Genomic DNA, 22,040 nt, shown 5'->3' with positions numbered 1-22,040 from the left:
TATCGAACATCACCGGTTATTCCTGCCAAACAGTATGATAGCTTAATCATTGAAACAACCTTTGACAACTTCAATCACTAAATTAGCCCTGAGAGTAGTAGGGGACAAGGTCTGATGAGTGAGAGATGACCATTGCCTTCAAAATCGACCCCTCCACCCCATCTTTTGACCCCCCTCTTCATATTTGCCATTTCTTTGCAGGTGAAATGTTCACAAAGACAACTATCGACCGTGAGTTGAGGGATGTCTATGAGATCCCTGTAGTCGGGGTTGACCAGGGTGGTAGGACAGGGTTTGCTACGGTGAAGGTCACAGTTACCGATATCAATGATAACAAACCAGAGTTTGTGATGAAGCAGTACAGGAATAACGTACATGTTGATGCAGAGATCGGGAAACTTGTCCTCCAGGTGGGTAGTTACTTCACGCCAGCATTCTTATGCATCGGTGGTTACCAATAAGATAAAGAGTTATCCCCAGTTGGAACATTCCATGTCAATCGCCTTAAAACCAAAGTGTGATGAATGAATGATTTGAAGCTTATTTCATTGCCACCTTCAACGAGAAAACGTTGCATTTCAGGTGAAAGCGACTGATGCCGATCTTGGTGACAATGCCAAACTGGAGTACAGTATCTACAGCACTCCCAACACGTCATTGGTGGCCGGCGAACTGTTCAAGATAGAAGAATACTCGGGCAGGATCAGGGTGAAGAATAACCTGTCAGACTTTGGTAAGTTCATGGTGTGATCTGGAACTTCTCTGGCCAAAAACGTTATGCTCGGTGCCTATTCTGTAAGATTCTCTTCACCTCTACAACCTGATGTAGAGTTCCAAGTATGAATTTCTTGTTGGCGGTCGCAATTGTATGATGCCTTAGACCAGTTGGGCATTACAGTCCAAAAATTCTTTGGACTTTTTGAAAAAATTTCAGAGTCCAAATATTTTTTCACTTGTTTTTGTTTTCTGCTCAAAATGAAGAAACATCATCAGTCCCAAACATTTTTTGACTCTGAAAACTTTTCAAAAAAATTCTAGTCTGAAGGATGAAAAAAATTTCTGAGTCCAAATATTATTTTCACTTGTTTTTTTTTCTGCTCAAAATGAAGAAACATCATCAGTCCCAAACATTTTTTGACTCTGAAAATTTTTCAAAAAAATTCTAGTCTGAAGGATGAAAAGAATTTCTGAGTCCAAATATATTTTTTCACTTGTTTTTTTTTTCTGCTCAAAATGAAGAAACATCATCAGTCCCAAACATTTTTTGACTCTGAAAATTTTTCAAAAAATTTCAAGTCTGAAGGATGAAAAAAATTTCTGAGTCCAAATATTTTTTTCACTTGTTTTTTTTCTGCTGAAAATGTAGAAACATCATCAGTCCCAAACATTTTTTGACTCTGAAAATTTTTCAAAAAAATTCTAATCTGAAGGATGAAAAAAATTTTTGAGTCCAAAACCAAAGCGGAAATAATCGAACCCTGGGAAAATTTGGCTTTGGCTTGCCATATATAACTGCTAATGTCTTGATTCTTCTCTACTTCAGAGAGCGAACTGATACCGTTCTTCATCAAGGTCATAGACAAGGGTAAACCACCAAAGGAAAACTTTGTCCCTGTAGAAATCTTCATCATGGCCACTGATTTGTCACCACCGGAATTCGAACAACGGCAGTATGAGTACTTCCTCCCAGAAGACACTGCATTGGGAACCATCATTAATACGATAACAGCACAGAGCAATGTTACCATTGAGTACCATATCGTGGCTGGAAATGTGGGCACCACGAACAACCCAGCAAAGTTCACCATGAACCAGGATGGGAAGTTGACTCTTATTGAGCCACTTGATCATGAGGACATCACCATCTACATTCTTACCATCCAAGCAAAGACAAAGTCCAAACCTCCGCTGGTCGATTACACCGAGGTGACCATCCATGTCATGGACAACAACGACAACAGTCCCAAGTTCGAGGTCAACCCATATTCTGTCAGCATTGCAGAAAACTCGGATATTGGCACCAGGGTCATACAGGTTAAAGCCAGTGACAAGGACTCTGGACCGAATGCTGACATAACTTATTCCTTTGCTGATGATGTTGCAAACATTGCCAACGTCTTCCACCTGAATACACAGACAGGGTGGCTGACGACGTTAGTGGAGTTGGATCGCGAAACCCGGGAAAAGTATTCATTCACAGTGATTGCAAGAGATAATGGCTCTCCCAAGAGGTTGTCTGACACAACTGTTATTGATATTGATATCTCAGATCATAATGATGAGCCTCCAGTCTTCAGCCAGAAGCAGTATACAGGTAATTCAAGAATATGTTTAAGTCCTCGAAAGTTTGGTCTTGACATCCAGATCTAGAGAGCCAGGTGTTTTTTGTTCTGATATGTTCCAGTTACCAAGTTTGTTTGGCTGGCCAGGTTGTGTTAGAAGTCTTTGTCTGTTGATTGAGAAAGGGCAACTTATCAGTTGATCAGGTAAACTTAATGTCTTAAGATCGTGATTGGTTCTATAGTGCCTTTGTTGATGTCTCTGACCTCTAACTGATCAGTGCCATTTCTCATCTGCAGGTGCCGTGAATGAGGATGCTCTCCCTGGTACTGTCATCGTGACCATCTCGTCCACGGACCGCGATCTCGGCCAGAACGCTCTCGTCAGTTACCACATCACTGCCGGCGACAAGCTTGGACAATTCAACGTGAGGCGCACTGGAGAAATCTTCGTGAATAAGCATCTTGATCGAGAAGTCACGCCGACCTATGAGTTAACTATCGAGGCATCAGATGGCGCTTTTGTCACTAGTGTGAATGTAGTGATTCATATTCTGGACGATAATGATAATGACCCCCATTGTGATAAGGTGAGTGAGGGCAGGGAATTGAATGCTTGGTGTATAGATGCGATGCATTGGAAAGTGTACAGATCTGATACTGGAGATAAGATACTAGGCCAAATGTCAAGAAGAAGTAGAAGAGAAGTCTTTCTACTTGATTGATTGAACATGTGTGGACACCATTTCATATGGCAGTAATAATCTCAGACGTAAAGGGATCATCATCAGACATGTATCTGCGGTTATAAAACTCATTCACATTAAAGTTAAGTTGAGCTAAAAGTAAGAAAAATCACTATTCTAGTAAATTGCTTCAGTAAAGTAAACTTTTTGACAACTTTGATTTGAAAGTTTCACCTTTTTGATAATTTGTACTGTACTTTATTGAACAAAACGACCATAACTGACCACACGCTCACAGCTGACATAATGCTCGCTTGACTACATATCCTATCTGAAGAGAGAATATTTAACAATGGGACCGGATAATACTGGTGAAATGTAAACTGCTATACCCCAAAGTTGATGACCAGGTCGTTGTCAGACAACACTAAAACATAACATTGGCTTGTTCTGCGGGAGTAATTCAACAACTTTGATGGTGGGTGTCAGCAAGACCATAACATCTCTTACCAGCATGCATTTCCAGGGATAATAGCCATAACAGAATTTCAGGCTTTGAAGAACAACGTCAAACAATTAGGCTGGAATATGGAAGATGGCTTTGTTCATTTCAAGGATTGAAATAACAAACCACAGTCCTGAAGGCAGTCCTCACCTAAAATACTTAGTCAGTATGTGCCGGAGCAAATAAACCAAATTAAGTTTTGATGATTCTTAATCTATTAAAGTGATAAGAAGAGCTCTAGATGACCAAATCATTAAAAAGACTGAATGAACTTATGCTGATTGCACATGTTGCAGGTTACTTCTCCAAATTTTCATATCCTGACTGTTTTGGTTGATGACAATAAGGTAGGGGTCACTCTCTCATGGGAAATAATCTCTCAGTCGGTGTGGCGCCCTCTATTCTGACAATCACTCATCATGGTCACCCACGGGTCAGTCTGCTCGACCGCGGTTGCCTCACCACTCGTTGGTGGGTCTAGGTTCAGCAGCTGTGAACCGACAAGGTTCAGGAGATTTTGAACCACGTGTAGTAACACCATTCATGACACAGATCATTCACTTGGGTCCTAAACATGTTGGCACCATCATTAAATCCCTCTATTCTGACCATCCCTCCTCATTGTAGTTGCCTCTCCACGGGTGTGTGGGGCTAGGCTCTGCAGATGAGCCTTCTCAAACAGCAGGCACCTTCCATTCATTGTACACAGATCCTTCGGCCAGAAGTAGAAATGTCTCTGCACAATCATCAATTTCCCAGAGTCTCTTCATTACTCTTGAGGCATTAACTGCTGTCAGTCGTCATTTGAGGTTAGAATGAAGTTATTGGCAGCCCCTTCATTGTTTGAGGGTCTATGGGACAAAGAATCTTGTAAAGTTTAGATAATGAATAATAAGTTAACAGGCAAATTGCTTCAGAGAGTCTGTCAGTAACTTGCTTATGTGGAAATAAACTGTGCTAGCTTTTGGCTGGAGTAAGACTGTTATTCTAGTATGGCACATCTTCATTTTGCCGCAAGAAACTTGTCTCATTCTCAAATCGCTTCAACAGCCAATCTCTCATTATAACTCCATAACTCCCCTGGTCAAGGTGAAACAGATTATTACGCCTCCTATCTTTAACTCTGTACACTATCTAATGCATTTCAACCTCGTAATTGTCAAGGTATGTCAGTTATTTACCGGTAGCAGTTTTCACTACTCTAACATGCACTTTTAATTCATCACGTGACATAAAGAGGTGGTGCTGGTGGCATCATTTGTTGCAGTTGAAATTTGCCATCACCCTACTAGTCCAGTATCTTGATGTTCAGTAGGACCATCTGCTAAGAATCAGAGCCGAGCTCTTTTACCCAACCAGTGTACAATTTGCACCATCATTAAGACTAGATTTCAACTACATTCATGATGTCACTACCGCAAGCCTCTTTTGGCACTGTATGTGATGTTACGCCCCCTTTTGTCTTCACTAATTACTATGCATTCCGATATACAGGCGGCTTGGACCGATACGGACACAAACGATACGTTAACTACCAGTATTGAATTTTCTGGATATAGCGATGTTTTCTCTGTGAGTACGCCCGTCTCGTCACCCAACACTTGTATTGTAAACTTTATCACAAACCAAACTTTGAGTAGATCACTAACCAGTTCACATCGGGTGTACATTGTAGTGTAATAGAGAGGTTGTGCAGTATGTAAACTCACCCAACCTTATAGTAGGAGTGGGAGTGCACAGCCTGTCTAATACACCCTGGCCTACTCTAAACATGGTTTGTGACTAAGTGTAGGCATTTTATCATAGTTGCTAATAGTTTACATGTCAGTCAGTCGAACGATGTTGCACGATTTTTGCAATTTTTGGCAATTTTTCAGAATTTTGGATTCTCATATCCCGTGTTTTGTTGCAGTGTACGATCACACAGTTATCTACATGTCCATGTTTGCATACTATCCACACAACACCGCTCACAAGACTAAGGCCAGGGCACACATTGCCAGAACCACAGGTGGACAACAGCAGTGGTGATGAGTTCAAACTGGTCTTTGAATGTTGACCATTGGAACAATTGCCAATGCTGTTGACAAATATCCACGCTCAGTTTTTGGTTGTGTGTGATCACGTCCTGTAGCTGCGGCTTTCAGGGAATTACACTCATGCATTTCACATCCAAACACACTTACTTCATGTCCCTTTCCCCAAAACCTCTTCAGTCTGGGAGTATATTTTGACCCTGCCATATTAATTTTGATTGAAATTAGGTTTAATCCGTTCATGTTTTGTGATTTACATTTCTTATTTGAAATTCGTACTATTAAAGTTTGCATGCAGACTAGATGTGTGGTGAAGTCGTAGCATTGTGCCTTAAGTTATGCTTTAAAGTACTTCTGGAATACCTGATGTTGAGGAATTGTTGGTGTTGCAGTAACAGGTTGCCCAGTCATCTGATCAAGTGCTAAAATCTTGGGTGGGGGTCAACTTGAGTAGGGACCGACCTTTCTAATGTGCTAACTGGGGAGAAAGAGGAGTCATAGAAGATTCCATACAATAAGTTTGGCCTTGGCCATTCCAACTCAGTGAGCTAGCAAGATTCATACAGTACTCCATCAATTAAAACATACACCAAGCTTTTCCTCTTTTCTTGCTCCAAACCAATCATATTTGACAACACTATTGATGATAAAAAAGAAGGAAAAGACGATTTATCTATTTTCATTCCTTCCGCCAGTCAAGTCAGATATCATTCGAATGTGTCAAAGAGACAGCTTTGTGATCATCTTCAAATCTACATTCCTCCATCTTGTAACCCTTTCCCTCGACATGTTTTTTTTGTACAGGTACACTACTCACTACTGACATGCAATTACTGCAACGATTGAGTGAAATACTCTCACACAAACCATGCGATACTTAACGTTTTGGAGTAACAGCTGCAAAACGAAAAGCTCAAGAGCATTTGGCCTGTTTCAATGACTGTCCTACCAAGCATGTTACATTTGTATGTGCATGGTTGGGAAATCTGGCAAAACTTGATGAGCTCGTTCGTTGTAACAGTCAACATTTTAAATCATCTCCATTATTTTTGTTGGAAACTTGATGCATCAGTAATTCAAGTCTTGTCTGTATCATTATGGTGAAGGTTGGTTTCAAATCTTGTTCGTTTAAAGACTTGTTTCTTGGAAGCCTTTGTCATTGGCTAGTTTCTGACTGCTCAGACACTCAATAAAATATCTGAAAGGTCAGCTAGTGACTACTTCATTATCATTTTAGAATACATCCAGTGGCAGGATTTTTGAAGGTTAACATCACACACATCATCCATGTCTATTATTGCCATTCTCAGGAACACCTTTGTCGGTACAAAAATTTGTAGTGTTCAGCACTGCTGGATGGGACCCCTATCCATAACTTAAATCCCCAAAATCATTGGCAAAAACTGACTTGTGTTCCTTGACTTTGTAGCCAATCTACCAGAGTATGATCCCAGAGGACATTGCAATGAATTCTTACATTGCACGTGTCCAGGCCACAGACAGGGATGAGAAGGGAACAAGGAATGCTAGGATTGAGTACCTACTGGATGGAAAGGGCTCCGACTCATTCCTGCTCGAAAGGAAGTCTGGTACGTACAGTGCAACTGGAATTTTTCAGAATTTTGAATTTGTGAAAAAATTCAAGGATGAAAAAATTTCTAAGTCCAAAAATGTTTTTCACTTGTTTTTTTCTGCTCAAAATGAAGAAACAACATCAGTCCCAAACATTTTTGACTTTGAAAAAAAAATTTCAAATTTTTGAACTTGTGAAAAAATTCAAGTCTGAAGGATGAAAAAATTTCTGAGTCCAAAAGTTTTTTTCACTTGTTTTTTTTTTCTTCTCAAAATGAAGAAACAACATCAGTCCCAAACATTTTTTTGACTTTGAAAAAAAATTTCAAATTTTTGAACTGGTGAAAAAATTCAATCCTGGAGGATGAAAAAATTTCTGAGTCCAAAAATGTTTTTCACTTGTTTTTTTTTTCTGCTCAAAATGAAGAAACATCATCAGTCCCAAACATTTTTTGACTCTGAAAAAAAATTTCAAATTTTGAAATTTATGAAAAAGTTCAACAATTTTAGCGGGAAAACTTAATCATGCATTTTCTCCCTGGATCTTTGTCTTCAGGCATCCTGACCACCAAGAAACAACTGGACAGAGAGACGATCTCTGAATTCCACCTGGTGGTGCATGCTGTGGATGGCGGAGGCAGATCCTGTACAACGGACATGTATATCAGTGTGACAGACATCAATGACAACCCGCCGCTATTCACAATGAAGAAATACTCTGTGGCAATTCTAGAAGACGCTGAGGTGAACACGTTGCTGACGCGGGTAGCCGCAACTGACTTGGATGTTGGTAAGTTTCCAGTGATTCCAAGCTTTAGGGTCGAGACGTGAAAGGTCAGTTGGTTTTGAACCAAAGCATGAGGACAGTTTGAATTTGCAGTCACCAGCTTTGAGTTAATCTCTGTGTTTTCCTCTTTCAGGTATCAATCGTAAGGTCAAATACAGCTTAGTTGGACGATATAGCGACACCTTCCACATTGACGAGACCAGTGGTATTGTAAGCGTCAACACAAATCTGGACAGAGAATCCCGATCAGCATACAACATCACTCTGATGGCAAAGGATCAGGGAACGCCCTCTTTGTCCTCGACAGCCAGGCTAGAGGTTGTATTACTTGATGTCAATGACAACCCACCTGAGTTTGAACGATCTATCTACTATGCCAGCATCCGTGAGGATCTAAAGATTGGGAATCGTGTGACGACTGTTTATGCCATGAGTAAAGACATCGGTATCAACGCTGAGATCTCTTACTCTATCATGGGCGGGAATGAACAGAGCATGTTCAGGGTCGATACAACCACTGGTAAGTCTTGATTGATGCTCTGATGTCCCACTACCTCAGTCTGTATCTGCCAATTAGACACAGATGTATGACACTGACTTATTTTTCCTCGTCTTTCCAGGAGTTATCTACTTGGTGCGGAGCCTCGACTTTGAAACTGCCCGTGAATATTTCCTGACCATCCAGGCCAACGATGGCGGTACCCCCTCGCTGTCTGCTTCTACCAAAGTCAACATCAATGTCACAGACTTCAACGATAATGCACCAAAGTTTGTGAAACCATTCTACATGAAGAAAGTTGTTGAGAATGTGCGGAGAGGGACGGAGGTCATAAAGGTCAGTTGCTAGAGGCCGTCACAGCTCTCACTGGATTTGTTTGTGAAAAGTGTCAATAGGTTTCAAAATCCAGAGAATGTGCTCTAAGACTAAAATGGATTCAGCCCCTCTGATGCGCTTTGGCAGCTGTAGTTAATAGAGCAAGGCCTTGAATGGTAGTTACATGTTGTATACTTACACTCCATTCTGTCACTTTCAAGGTTGAGGCTTCGGATGCGGACAGCAAAGAAAACGGCCAGCTCTCCTACGCAATCATTGCTGGAAATGATGAGAAACTCTTCTCTGTGATGGAGAAGGATGGAACCGTCAAAACGACCGGAATTCTTGACCGAGAAAAGGTATGACTGTTGTCACATTGGATTTCGTAGTGATCCATCAGGAAACCATAGGTTGTATAATATGTTGCTATTTCATGATTTGACCCCCAATTTGTAAAAAATCTTGAAATAAAGGAGTCAGAAGAATTGTAGGCAATTTAAGTGACTGATATATATTTTCACTTTCCAGAATGACAAGTACATCCTGAAGATCGTAGCTGTCGACAGTGGTCTTAAGCGGCTCACCTCTACGGTCCAGCTAACAGTCCATGTGCTCGACTTCAATGACAACCCACCTATATTTGAGTTGGACAACTACACAGCCATAGTCCAGGTCAGTAGAGAGGACATGAAAGGCCGCATCTTACACATTTGACACCATAATGATGATCTTACCTGCATCATGGTGCAAAATGTCAATGCACCTTTAGACCTGATACAGCGTGACTTCAATGAATATTACATGTACATTTATACAGTCCCTCTTCATCAGTTACAAATCTTTAAATATTTAGATACCTGCAATGATTCCACGATATGATATATCTCCTATCTTTCTGTCCACGACATGAATACATTTGGTCCTATCCTAGTTACTCCAGGCGCATGGTTCCTTTGCGAGAATGCGATAGCTAGTGCGCTGCTGCGACTCTATTATGTGAATACTTTAGGAATAGATAATATTGGTAATAGGGGAATGAATAGAATGTACGTTAGGCTGGTGCCTAGCGGGTTGTTTCTCCTAGGAACTGGCAGTGGTTTGGTTGGATTCGACTGGTAGAGGAGTATATGGGGCATGGCCTACCATGGTTTCTGCTGGGTATATGGTTGTTCTTGGTGGGAAATGGGCCAGTCTTTTGGCACTTTAGCAAGGGTAGTGAACTTGTTCACTGACTTGCAGGTATAGGAGTGAGTGGGCTGACCTCCAGGTTCTTAGGCCAACGTCAACACTGCAAAAGTAGACGTCCATAAAAGTCGAAGTTTTCTTTCTTAGTGCATGTTGATGTTGATCAACAAAGATAGGCTAGTACCTGTTAGCAGACTATTTCCTCATCAATTAGTAGTCATGAATAATCAGTAGTCATTGTTAGGACAAAAATCTATATGGCTGGATCGTTGATGGATTAATTTGAGTTAAATAGTTTGAGTTTCTCCAAAAGTTAAGAAATGAGCTTGCACAGTGGCATCGAGATGTGAATAGTAGGTGCAGCTCAAGCACCAAGCGCGCACTGGCCTAAATCCCCGTACTAATTCGCATGCAATTTATTTGAAGAGTTGGTGGGAGTGTATCTGGCAGGGGTTGCATACGCCTGATATCATCAATGTCATTATTGAGATATAGAAAGGCATTGCATTGAAGATTTGAAATTAACAGTTTCCCATTGGAATTGGTGTAGATATATGCAGTAGACAATCCCTATTTAGAATGTTGAACCTGATGTATCTGCGTGGTGCAGCCTGAGCCTGAAATACACCACTGACATCACACCTTCTTAAGCTCCCTTCAAGCATAAACATGCCGCCTCCCATCAAACGTGAACAGATATTTGATGGTTAGGTCTTATTCACTAGTTATTGCACAGTTGTAATCAGTGCGCCTGCGCAATCTGTTCCCTGCTATCCCTATTCACCCTAGTCCTGTTTCTATGTAATTATCATTAGCTACCATTACAACCTTGGTCGCAGGGCCCTCCACAGCGACGGGTGTTGTTACCATTTGCACATATTTGTTCTGGTGACTTCTTTAGTTACCATTCACATTGTGGATACTGCTGGTGATGACCATGCTATGTGGCAATGAATTGAGCAACATTTGTGTTCACTTTGAACCAGGAGGATTGTATATTGTCCAAAGATTTGAAGAATCATGAGTTGATGTTTCTCTTTGGTTTGTTGTTGCTGAGACTCATTGCCTGCGTAGCCAAGGGGTTGCTCGTATTATCGTTGTAAATCACTAAAACTCAAGCTGCATTGCTGGCTTCATTCATCACATGCTTTCAATAATTGTTCAGTGTGCAGCTCAACAATCATAATGCATGTGATTCATGTTGTTGGCAATGTTATTTCTCCAAGAACACATTGGGAACAAACAAAAACTCAGCGACTCCTTGAGCCCTCCACGCTTGGTCCACACCCAAAGTAGCTATTTACTCAAATAGGAGTCCCACAGCTATGTCATGCTTCATGTGTAACATCACTGTATGGACACCTATTCAAGTGTAAAGTGGGCCGAAAACTCCACCAGCGGTTTATCTTGAGTTTGAATGTCCAGTCGTTCTCATTTTATTCATGATTTCCATTTATTTCATCATATTATTAACCAGTCTAACTTTTTCGATCCCCACTTTCACTGTCTGTTACTAAAGGTGGATGAGGAAGGAAATATCAAAGGCCCGATGTTTTTTGTAAGTGCTGGACCTGCAAGGCCTGGTCCTGGTTTGCATGCCTTATACTATTGCCTGTCCTCTGGAGTCCTTCTGCATTTTGGGATTGATCAAAGTACAAAGTCAAAATGTCATGGAACGGAGAGTCAAAGATTCCCACTCGTGTATAGTTGCCTTCATCTGGTTGGTTCTATGGTTGCTAGGTGCAGTGAGTTGCCATAGTTGCCATTTAGGTTATCCTAGCAACCTGTGTATAACAACTTGAGAGTATGTCATAAATAAGTGAGACTGCATTAGACCCTGAAAAATGAAACCCATGCTAATGTGCATCCCATGATTCTATGATATTTTGACCTTGACCTTTGACCTGTCTGTGACCTTGACACTATGTACCATGGATTGGAATCCCTCACTTATCGTAATACCTCACCAATCAATATGTTGTCATTGGATCTGTGCAAGCAGATGTCCATTGTTGTGATCCTGTGACCTTCTGTTGTCATCCCATCATCCAATCACAACACGATAAGCTAACTTACAAAACATAACAAAATACAAACAACAAAATTGTTGAATACAAACAAAAAAGTTCCACATAATACAAACGTTCACATTTATTTTTGTTCCTAAAAGTTTTTTTGTCAGTACAAACATACAAAATGTCTTCATTTCCAATGTAAAGTCTTGTAAATTTTATTTTTGGATGTTTGTCCAGTTAAAGCAAAACAAAACATACAGTTGTCACTATTTCTACTGTTAGACTAGCCTTTTAGCTGCATCTTACAATAGTGTATGCTTCTGGCAAAGTCTTATTCTAGCTTTTTTATCATTTAGCAAAATAGTTGTAGATAAAGCAACCTGACTGAACAAGTTACCTTGCATTTTATTTTTCGAAATGAAAGCAATGAAAATGTCAGATGTAGCATCCTGGAATGACCTTTTCCTAATTTTGTAGTTAGCCTTATCCAAGTAGTTGGCATTGATTTGTTGTACCTGTGTTGTCTCGGTGTTGGGGTATTCTAGTTAGATGTCATTGTCGTGGCTTTATCTAAGGAATTCACATCAAGCTGTTGGTCCTTGGTCTACCCAAGTGGTCTTGATTAGAAAACCAACAACCAATATTCATTTTTCATTCTAAAAGGCCTAAAAGTGAACACCTATCTGTTCTAGTGACATCATGGACCACTGTGATCAAAACATACGTATCCTGTGACCAAGGCCTTTTAGAATGACAAATCAAATATCAGACCAAGAGCAGGTCCCAAATAGCATGTATTGCCTGATGGAGTAGGTGAGACCTGTATCAAGTGTTCGGTGCAGCTCAATACGCACTTGTCCCATCTCGAAGTAACATGATGGACATATGTTTATGGAATAAAGCACCTTGCCTTGAGCTGCTTCAAGATGGAGAGACAGAATGTTGTAAATGACATGAAGCCCTATCTCCATAGCAAGATGGTCATTAGTTAGTACAACATATTTTGGTGGCTGGGTTCTCTCTTTCTTATTGTAAGTCTTGTGTAAGTCTCAAATTTCTTTCATTAAAGTAGTATTTCCTCCTTTGGAACATAATTGCATGCAATGTAAATTGTAACTCTGTTGAGCAGACTTATGTTGTGGTGGCAGTTTCTTGTTGAAAGAGCATCATTTCTTTGCTGTATGAAGTCTCCTCAGAACTGGTACCTTTCGATTTGTATGTTTTTGATTAAGATGAGAAAGGTTCTTTCCGTAACTGAAGACTTTGCATGTGACAGAAACAAAATCATCGAGTTTTGCCGTATTTTAGGTTGTGCTGTTAAATAGCCCATAGCAGAGACGTTGAGAATGATATGTCTTTGAGTCCAGTTTGAAGTTTATGTGCTGGTTCCACTGGTAATAATAACAATGGTAGAAATCGGTTGGCGTTAGACTCTCATGCCTTTCTATCATTCCTTGTTGAGCTTCATTACAAGATAGTATTGACATCTCAGCCCAACACATCCTCTAACTCATTCTCTCAACGGTTGTGATGCTCATCTAAAAGTAACAGACAATTGCTTGCACTAGCCAAACATTTCACTTAAACGCTAATGCTTTGGATTGGATTTAATGCAGGTTTTAACATCAGTGTTCAACGATTCAATGGATTGCTGTTCTTCTAATTAGATTTGAAAGAGGTAGCTGACATGAAACTTTGCCGATGAAACTTTGCCCTGACATGTTACCTAAAAAAAACTTGTTGAGAGAAAAATCTGTTGGGAGTATGTCTTAAAAGTTTCATTGTAGCAAGTGTTGCTTAGCTTGATTGATACAGTGGAACCCCGGCCGGCGACCACCCCGGTAATGCGACCATCCCGGTAATGCGACCATCCCATTATGACGACCAAGAATTGCCAGTCCCGAATGGTTTCCTTTCTAATTTGTCAAAATTTTGAACGTATGAAAAAATTCGAATCTGATGGATGAAAAAATTTCCGAGTCCAAATATATTTTTCACTTGTTTTTTTTTTCTGTTCAAAATGAATAAACATCATCAGTCCCAAAAATATTTTGACTGAAAATTTTTCAGAATTTTGAAATTATGAAAAAGTTCAAAAATTTTGCGGGAAAACCTAATCATGCATTTTGTCTCCAGATTTTCAACTTCACTAACGCGACCACTCCGGTAACGCAACCATCCAACCTCGGTCCCATGAGTGGTCGTGTTACTGGGGTTCCACTGTACATGGATATTTAGATAAAGGGCGTAGATTTGTTACAATCAGTTGATTCAGTTGATTCACTTATCAATTAGGTCATTAGAGCTTTAATGTTTATTTCTGTCCTTTCATTAATGTGTCCCTAATTATTTCAAATCATGGTATAAGTGTCATCTTGCTTAGCTTAGTGAAAGCTTGGACCTGGGCTGCCCGTGCTTTAGAATATCAGCTTACGTTCTTGCCAATCGTAACCTCACTCTAGCTTACAATGCTGGCTTGTCACTCTAGGTTTTTTTCTAAATTTAATGTTGTTGTAATTGCTGGAAGTCCTCGCTAAGATTATTTATAAGTAGTACCTGTCTTGTCCAGTTAAAAAACGTGTCTTCTTGAAAGAAGACTGAATGCAATGATTCCTTGGTTATTTTGTTGGTGAACAAGGTCGGATTATTTAGTACATGTTGCAGGGAAGCAAGAACTACGCACTGGTGCTTGGAGCTTTAGCAGGGCATGTAACTTTTACAAGGAAAGGTGCAGAGTCATGTCCTTCTTGTAGAGGCTTTTGCCCTTGCATGGGTCAACTATTGGTTTAGGTAGAATGAACTGTAGTGGTTTGGTATTGCCTGTTCAAGCCTGGTACTGGGTAGAAGAAAGTCTATGCTTTGTGTGACTTTGGTAGATTTAGTAGCCATGCATATGACTTAGAATTGCTTCTTTTCTACAGCCATGCACACACCATGCACACAAACATTTCTTGTTTCAGCTTAAGCTTTAGAACGGTTCTTCCATCATAGTGATTCAGAAATGTTACTATCTACTGTGTGTCTGCAAACAAAAGGTTGTTCCATCTTTAGATACATGCCCTGCCAAATCTTGTATGTATCACGTCATCACAGAATAAGTATCCTTTGGTGACTCTTAATATGTTTAGGCTTGCAGATATTGTGCATGAAGCCAAATAATCACTCTGGGCACTTATTCTATGAGGTGTGTAATACTCTGCAGCCATTTCACTGAAAAAGTACTCAAGTCATCCCTCTCAATGATACTGTAAAGTCAGTTAGGAGTGATCTCAATCAAATGGCAGCACTGCATATGCAGTCATGTAACCCGTTACATCGCAGGTGTTGCCACCTTGGCAGTGGGAATGGCTCCTGAAAGGATAACACGTGATGGCGAGAGACCTGTTGATTATGCCGTCTAACTTCAATTGCACGTTTGCTGTAGTCTCTCACATGTTTAACACACTGATCAACTACTCTCTACTCCTATTCTAAACTCATCCTCACTAGAGCTTCTTTCTACAATACACATATTTCATAGAATTGACTTACATACTCACTCCATATCTAGAGTTACATACACACACAAGAGAAACTATAGGCCTGATTAGCCATCGTTGAAGCTGACGTATCAAATTACAAAAACAAAACACTAATCCAGGAACAGATACAGGTTGTTTAGAGCAGCACATGACCTAGTATTTTGTGTGCCTTAGCCCCCTTACATGTGGCGCCCTCTAATCATGCCTCGCTCCGTAACCGTGCTCAATGTTGTAAATACGTTGGACACCCCAGTATGGTGTGCCTTTGAAACACTTCGAGTACACTCTGGTGTTTCCTGTGTTTCCCCACGGCACACTCTCTCTATAACTCATATGTCTCTACATGATATTCTTTCTTTGGAAGGGGCTTGAAATATATCTGTGCTCTTTCATATATCTCTTAAATCTCCTCATCAACTCTTTACTCTAAACTTGAAAATCCATATCATTTCCTCTGTTCCCAGAGCTCTTCTCTTCTCTTCTCTGCACTGAACTCTTTTTCCGCACTTTGCTATTTCCAACTGCACTCAACTCTTTTCCCTTTTCTCACAGCCATAATCATCACTGATAACATCATATCCACATCAGTGCTTTCCCTAGCGACTCATGTTGCAGTCGCCACTGCACAGTGAACACACCTTAAGTGTTCAGAGTGTCCTGTATTCAGAGCTTTCCCCAACCGATATGATGTGATGCACATTTTCACTTCACCTGTGTTGATGTGGGTTTCGCACTCTGCTCTAGCACCATCTATCTCCTGTAGTGGGTTGAATGCCACATTGTCTGAACAGTGTAACGCAACTGTGTCATCAAAGCCTTTAAATTCTCCTTGGACACCTGACAACCTTTCGGAAGTCATATTCTTATATGCATGGCCTACTCAAAAAAATCTCTGTGATTCCACAGCAAATGTTAATGTCGGGTTCTGTTCAAAAACATTCAGGATTCATATTTGATTATGAGTTGTAGCAAAGTTATCTTTTACTTTACATAATCAGTTATCAGTTATATAAGAATCAACATTCCATTTCTGTTTTTGATATATACATGCTAAGAATAGTTGACCTGATTTGTTTAACTTCACACTGTTCTTAAAAGGACTTTACTCTATGGCACCCATTGCAATTCGGCTTACATTATTGACACACAAAATGACTACACTCCTCATCTCCCCACCCAGTAACTCATATTGTATAGCAATTTCACCAAAAGAACCAAACTTGGTGCACAAGAGTTTCAGGCAATGTACACAGTCTTGGTTCTTGTTCAAGGAAATTGCTATTAACATTTCTTAAATCATGCTAACTTTACGATTTGGATGTTCTTCAGGAGGGTGCTGACTATGGACATGCAGTCACCCGGTTCAACTTGACCGACAAGGACCTTGACCCTAATGGCCCTCCGTACATCTTCGACATCAATGCTGGGAATGAGGATCGGGCCTTTAGAATCACTCCAGAAGGGGTGCTGAGCAGCATCAAGAAGTTCAACAAAGCTTTGAAGGAGACTTATGAGTTGTCGATCAGAGCGTTTGACAATGGCACACCACCATTGTATTCCGATACGAACGTTTATGTTCGCATCGTTGACGAGAGTATGTACGCTCCAGAACTTTTACCACTCTCCTTGTCAGTTAATTCTTACGAGGATAAGTTCCCTGGTGGCTTTATTGGGCAGCTGAAGGCCCGGGATCGTGATCTTTATGATGAGTTGACCTTCGGCCTTCCAAATGCTTCCTTTACTCTTTTCGAAGTAGTCGCAGACAGTGGTTTGATTATTGCAAACAGTGGTATTGATGGTGGAAAGTACAAGTTAAACGTGAGTGTGACTGATGGAAAGTTCACAACTTACGGCAACGTCAATGTAGAAATCCAAACCATCACAGATGAAATGGTTGCTAATGCAGTCATAATGCGTCTTTCGTCAGTCTCACCAAAACATTTCGTGGCCAGGCTCAAGACTCCTTTTGTCACGACTTTAGCAAAGCAGTTGCAAGTTGAAATGAATCAGGTGTTCATCCTGGGTATTCAACCGGCCCCGAGGAATATCGATGGTGCAGTTAGGTATCGCCGAGATGTGAATGAGGACTTGGACATTCTGTTGGCGGTGGAGAAATCTGTGGATAACTTCTATCGGAAGAACCCGCTGAAGCGTCAACTGGAACGAGCAGCACCTCTGATAGAGAAAGCCATAGGGGTACCAGTCGGGAAGGTTTTCAATGATGTGTGTACGAGCGAGTTGTGCAAAAATGGAAGATGTGTCAGCGTTGTCGAGTTTGACAAATCACAGATGGTACAAGTGAAGACAGACGATGGTGCCACCTACTCCAGCTTGAAGCATGAGCTCACTCACAAATGTGAATGCAAGGATCACTTTGGAGGTGAGACGAAGACTAGCTAGATTGAGTTTCTGTTATGTGACAGACACCATCCACTTCTTCTCCAAATACTGATGGGTGAATGCGACATTATTTAAAGAAGATCCACCATCCGAACAATGGTGCTTGAGTTTGTTCCAAATACTTGGTGTGGTTCATCAGACACTTGACCCAAGCTTGCGATGTTGGGGTTGCGTGACTTGATCCCTGATACATAACACATTTCCCACATTTGCAGGTACTCGATGTGAGATTGCCCTCAACAAGTGTGCAGGCGACCCATGTCCTCACTTCAAGGTGTGCGAGCCGGATGAGCTGCAGGGTTTCCAGTGCTTGTGTCCACCGGGCAAGACAGGACCAAGGTGTGACAAGGATATCTTCAGATGTAGTGATAATGATCCAGAGTGTAAGAAGCCACAACGTAAGTCTCCTTCACGATTGAGTTCAGGGGTGGTTTAAGTCTGATATCATCAGTGGTCTCATGCAGTCAGCATTTCTCACCACTGATTGTGGTACCATGTCACCTTTTCAACTATCTTTTGTCGTATTTCAGAAATGGTACCCAATGCAATGAGTTTCCGTGGCAAAGGTTACGTGCTATGGAGCATCCTCCAGCCGATTGAGAGGCAACTGACAATATCCCTCTACATCAGGACGCTGCAGAAGAACTCCATCATTCTATTCGCTGGCAAGCTTGACAGATTTATCTTGGAGGTAAGCATAGTAACTTGAAAACACCTTGGAGCTGAGCATTCTCATATCTGTCTAAAGAACCTGGTCAAATTGGCATGGACTGGTATGGGTTTGAGTATTATCTTACTTGATTTGAATAATAATGTATGTTTCAGATGATCGATGGTCTGATCCAGTACCGCTTCGACCTCGGCAGTGGTGAGGGAATTGCACAGGTCAACTACTACATCAATGATGGTCACTGGCACCACATCAAAATCATGCGGAGCCGCAACACAGCCGAGCTAACAGTCGATAAGAAGTACACCGCCCAGGCAATCGCGCCGGGTTACAGTGCCAGCATGAATATAGAGAACAACGCTGTTTATTTTGGCGCTCAGGTCACAGCTCTGAATCATGGATACTCAAATGCTATCAAAGGATTTGAAGGCTGCATGAAGGATGTTTTGATTAACAATGAGAGCCCACCGATGGGCGGGAAGAACAACATTGCCATCTTGCAGCAGATGAATAAAGTCAAACTGCAGTGTGACGAAGAGATGATAGGTCCATGTGTTAGCTCCCCGTGTCGAAACCGTGGCACGTGTGAGAATAGGGGGGCTGATTTCATCTGCCACTGTACAAGTCGGTTTGTTGGACAGCGATGCGAGATTGACTTAAACCCTTGTGCATCTAAACCTTGTATGAATAATGGTGAGTGCTTGTCTACCTTTGGGTTTCTTTACCACAATGGTGCTAACAGAGATTGTATATTTAGAGTGGTAATGCTAATATCGAACCTCGTCTTGAGTATGCTGTGGACTTGAAAGACATGGTTATTAGTAAAATCCAATACTCCAAATTGCTTAAAAAGCAAGAGGAGCTCTATATCTGTTACATACCAACCGTTTCTTGAAATCTATATTGACTTAATTATGTTCATTTTCAAGAAACTGACACTATAAAATGTAAGTTCTTGAATAGTCTGGTGTTTCTTATTGTTAAAGACCTATCAGACAGCTTCAGCTTCATTATAAGCTCAAGGGCATACCTGCTGAACTGAATTCATACTTAGACAATCTGGTGTTGGAATTTTAAATCTTTCGAGTTTTTCGACTCCGTATTGCAGAAGATGTAGAAGAGACCATATGTCTTACGACTGATTTCTTGTGTCATCTTTACACACCTTTTTCCAGCCTGAAAGTGTCATTTATTATTATTGCTTTGCTTCTGAAATTGTCTTTTGCATTTAGTTTCATCTTGCTGCTTTCCACAAGACACGGCCAGCTTGATGGCAGAACCATATCGATTAACTATAGTACTGCCTCAGTGGGTTTTGTTAGGGGATATGGCAACCACAATGTGCATGCTCTGAGCTGAGCTGAACCTTTGATTACTGCTGAGTGTAACATTATCATCTTGACTTGCAAAGGTGTCGGCAGTAGGCCTATAACAAGGGTCCCAGATGGCTTATGACATCAATCCAATTCAGGATGTTTGCAGACAATAGCGTATTCTTGTCTCACATGCGGAACTGGCTCAGAAGTTTCCCACCTATCATATGCCTCTTTCCAGGTGACTGTGAGAATCTCTACAACGACTACCTGTGCCACTGCAAGAGCCAGTTCTCTGGCAAGAACTGTGACTATGGCTACTACTGCAACCCTAACCCATGCCACAATTTTGGAATATGTCACGAGGGTAAAGCGGGACCTTTCTGTACCTGTCGAGGGTTCACTGGTGAGTTAAGTTTTCATGTACTTATACAATGTCTATGCTAAAGGTTTCTCCCACTTTGGGCATGTTGAGTCTTACTATCACATACGTTTCTGGCCTCAGTCATGAAATCTTGGGCGAAAATGTCCTCCTCAAGATGACTTCAGACTCAAGCTGATTGGTTTGTACTCATTCTATCCCTCTTACTCCAATCCATCATGATCATCCACCCTCTTTTCTTGGGTTCCAAAAGACCATGCTTCATCTTGTTGCTGTACTGTAAGCTTCCTTAAAGGGCACACCAAGTAGACTGTAGAATGTATACTTGTCTAGATACATGTACTGAGAGTTATTGTGTATTGAATGTCTTTGCTTCATTGTGTTCCAATATATCATCTCTTCTCTCCAGGTAAATTCTGTGATCTGGACATTGATGAATGCCTTGAGGCCCCTTGTAAGAATGGGGGCACCTGTAAGAATACCCCAGGAGCTTTCAACTGTAGCTGTCCACCAGAGGCCAAAGGACATCGGTGTGAGGAGGTCAACCTCTCATCGATTACGTCAACAGGGATCAACATCTCGATGGATGAATTATATGGCATTATTGGTAAGAAGGAACAAATGCCTAACATTAAAAAACCAGTGAAAATTTTTTTTTGTACTTAGAAGTTTTTTCAGGGTTAGGGTAAGGGTTAGAAGAAAAAAGTCAACATTTTGAAAAATTTTCAAAGTAAAAAAGTTTTGCAACTGATGATGTTGGTTCATTTTGAGCAGAAAAAAAAACCAGTGAAAAAAAATTTTGGACTTGAAAAATTTTCAGTCAGTTCAAAATTTTGAAAAATTTTCAAAGTCAAAAAAGTTTTGGGACTGATGATTTTGGTTCATTTTGAGCAGAAAAAAAAAAACCAGTGAAAAATTTTTTTGTACTTAGAAATTTTTTCAGGGTTCGGGTAAGGTAAGGGTTTTGAGACTGATGATGTTTCTTCATTTTGAGCAGAAAAAAAACAAGTGAAAAAATTTTTTTCATCCTTCAAACACTGTATCTTAATTTCAGGTGTTTGTGTTGGGCTACTGATCATTGTGATAATCATTGTAGTCGTCTGTCGATGGAAGCGGCGGAGATATGCCAGACATCGCCATTTGGATGGTGAGGGTTCACACGCGAGATCCAATGACATCATCCTCAACCACACGTCTGATTTTAAATCAGGGAAGATGAGTAACTTGGACGTCGCCACGTCAAAGAATAATCCTAACATTCCACCGAGTCCAAAACCACCACCGATTCCGAATCGACCTGCCTCCTACTGCCCAAGTGGTCAAGACTCGATGCATACGCTTAATAACTTCGACACAATAAGGAATTATGGTAGTGCAGCCGATGAGTTGGAAAGCATCCATAATCAACCAATTTATACCGAGTTCTTACAGAACCTGAATTTGAATCAGAATCTGCAGAAGCATTTGCAGCGGGCTCCTTACAATACGGATGGCTCTGATTCTGACTCGTTATGTAAACCACAGTGGGAGCTGGACTATCCAAACATCGTGGAAAACCTTGACAGTAAGTACACTTTTCTCTCATGTAATTTCTTTGGAAATATCAGTCTGTGAACTTTGTATAGCATTGTGCATTTTGTGTGTTGTCAGTGTGTGTTCTTCACACACACGTGTGGCACTGCTTCTCGTCCACAGGCCCTCGAAGCCTTCACGGTGGAGAGGACCTGCAGCAATCTCTTCTGTTGCTTTAAAAGGTTAAAGATTTCTAGTCCAAGTTATAACAATATGGCCATGGTACCCCGGAACTGACAAGTCACCTTGAACCATCTTTCATACCCTCTGGTCTCCTTCATTGTGAATGTAAGTGTTGTACAG

The 22,040-nt window shown here is 40.9% G+C and overlaps 1 protein-coding gene across 12 annotated transcripts in view; it reads left to right on the top strand.

The window, feature by feature from the left end:
- The window catches only part of LOC135493151 (protocadherin Fat 1-like), a 97,442-nt gene that overhangs the window by 62,721 nt on the left and 12,681 nt on the right, over positions 1–22,040 (top strand). For 10 of the 12 annotated variants that reach the window (XM_064780127.1, XM_064780134.1, XM_064780124.1 and 7 more), the window contains 19 exons: positions 202–410; positions 583–733; positions 1,544–2,314; positions 2,580–2,869; positions 4,965–5,042; positions 6,936–7,095; positions 7,635–7,868; positions 7,999–8,385; positions 8,486–8,700; positions 8,901–9,038; positions 9,208–9,351; positions 11,384–11,422; positions 16,730–17,780; positions 18,016–18,198; positions 18,331–18,491; positions 18,626–19,163; positions 20,025–20,189; positions 20,575–20,772; positions 21,220–21,729. In XM_064780127.1, the coding sequence (XP_064636197.1) occupies positions 202–410; positions 583–733; positions 1,544–2,314; positions 2,580–2,869; positions 4,965–5,042; positions 6,936–7,095; positions 7,635–7,868; positions 7,999–8,385; positions 8,486–8,700; positions 8,901–9,038; positions 9,208–9,351; positions 11,384–11,422; positions 16,730–17,780; positions 18,016–18,198; positions 18,331–18,491; positions 18,626–19,163; positions 20,025–20,189; positions 20,575–20,772; positions 21,220–21,729 (5,622 nt within the window). The remainder of the gene's footprint in view (positions 1–201; positions 411–582; positions 734–1,543; positions 2,315–2,579; positions 2,870–4,964; positions 5,043–6,935; positions 7,096–7,634; positions 7,869–7,998; positions 8,386–8,485; positions 8,701–8,900; positions 9,039–9,207; positions 9,352–11,383; positions 11,423–16,729; positions 17,781–18,015; positions 18,199–18,330; positions 18,492–18,625; positions 19,164–20,024; positions 20,190–20,574; positions 20,773–21,219; positions 21,730–22,040) is intronic. The other 2 variants (XM_064780135.1, XM_064780133.1) reach the window with 1 other exon arrangement.

Source organism: Lineus longissimus, chromosome 9, assembly GCF_910592395.1.
Source record: "Lineus longissimus chromosome 9, tnLinLong1.2, whole genome shotgun sequence".
NCBI lineage: Eukaryota > Metazoa > Nemertea > Pilidiophora > Heteronemertea > Lineidae > Lineus > Lineus longissimus.
This window is presented reverse-complemented; position numbering and strand designations above follow the sequence as displayed.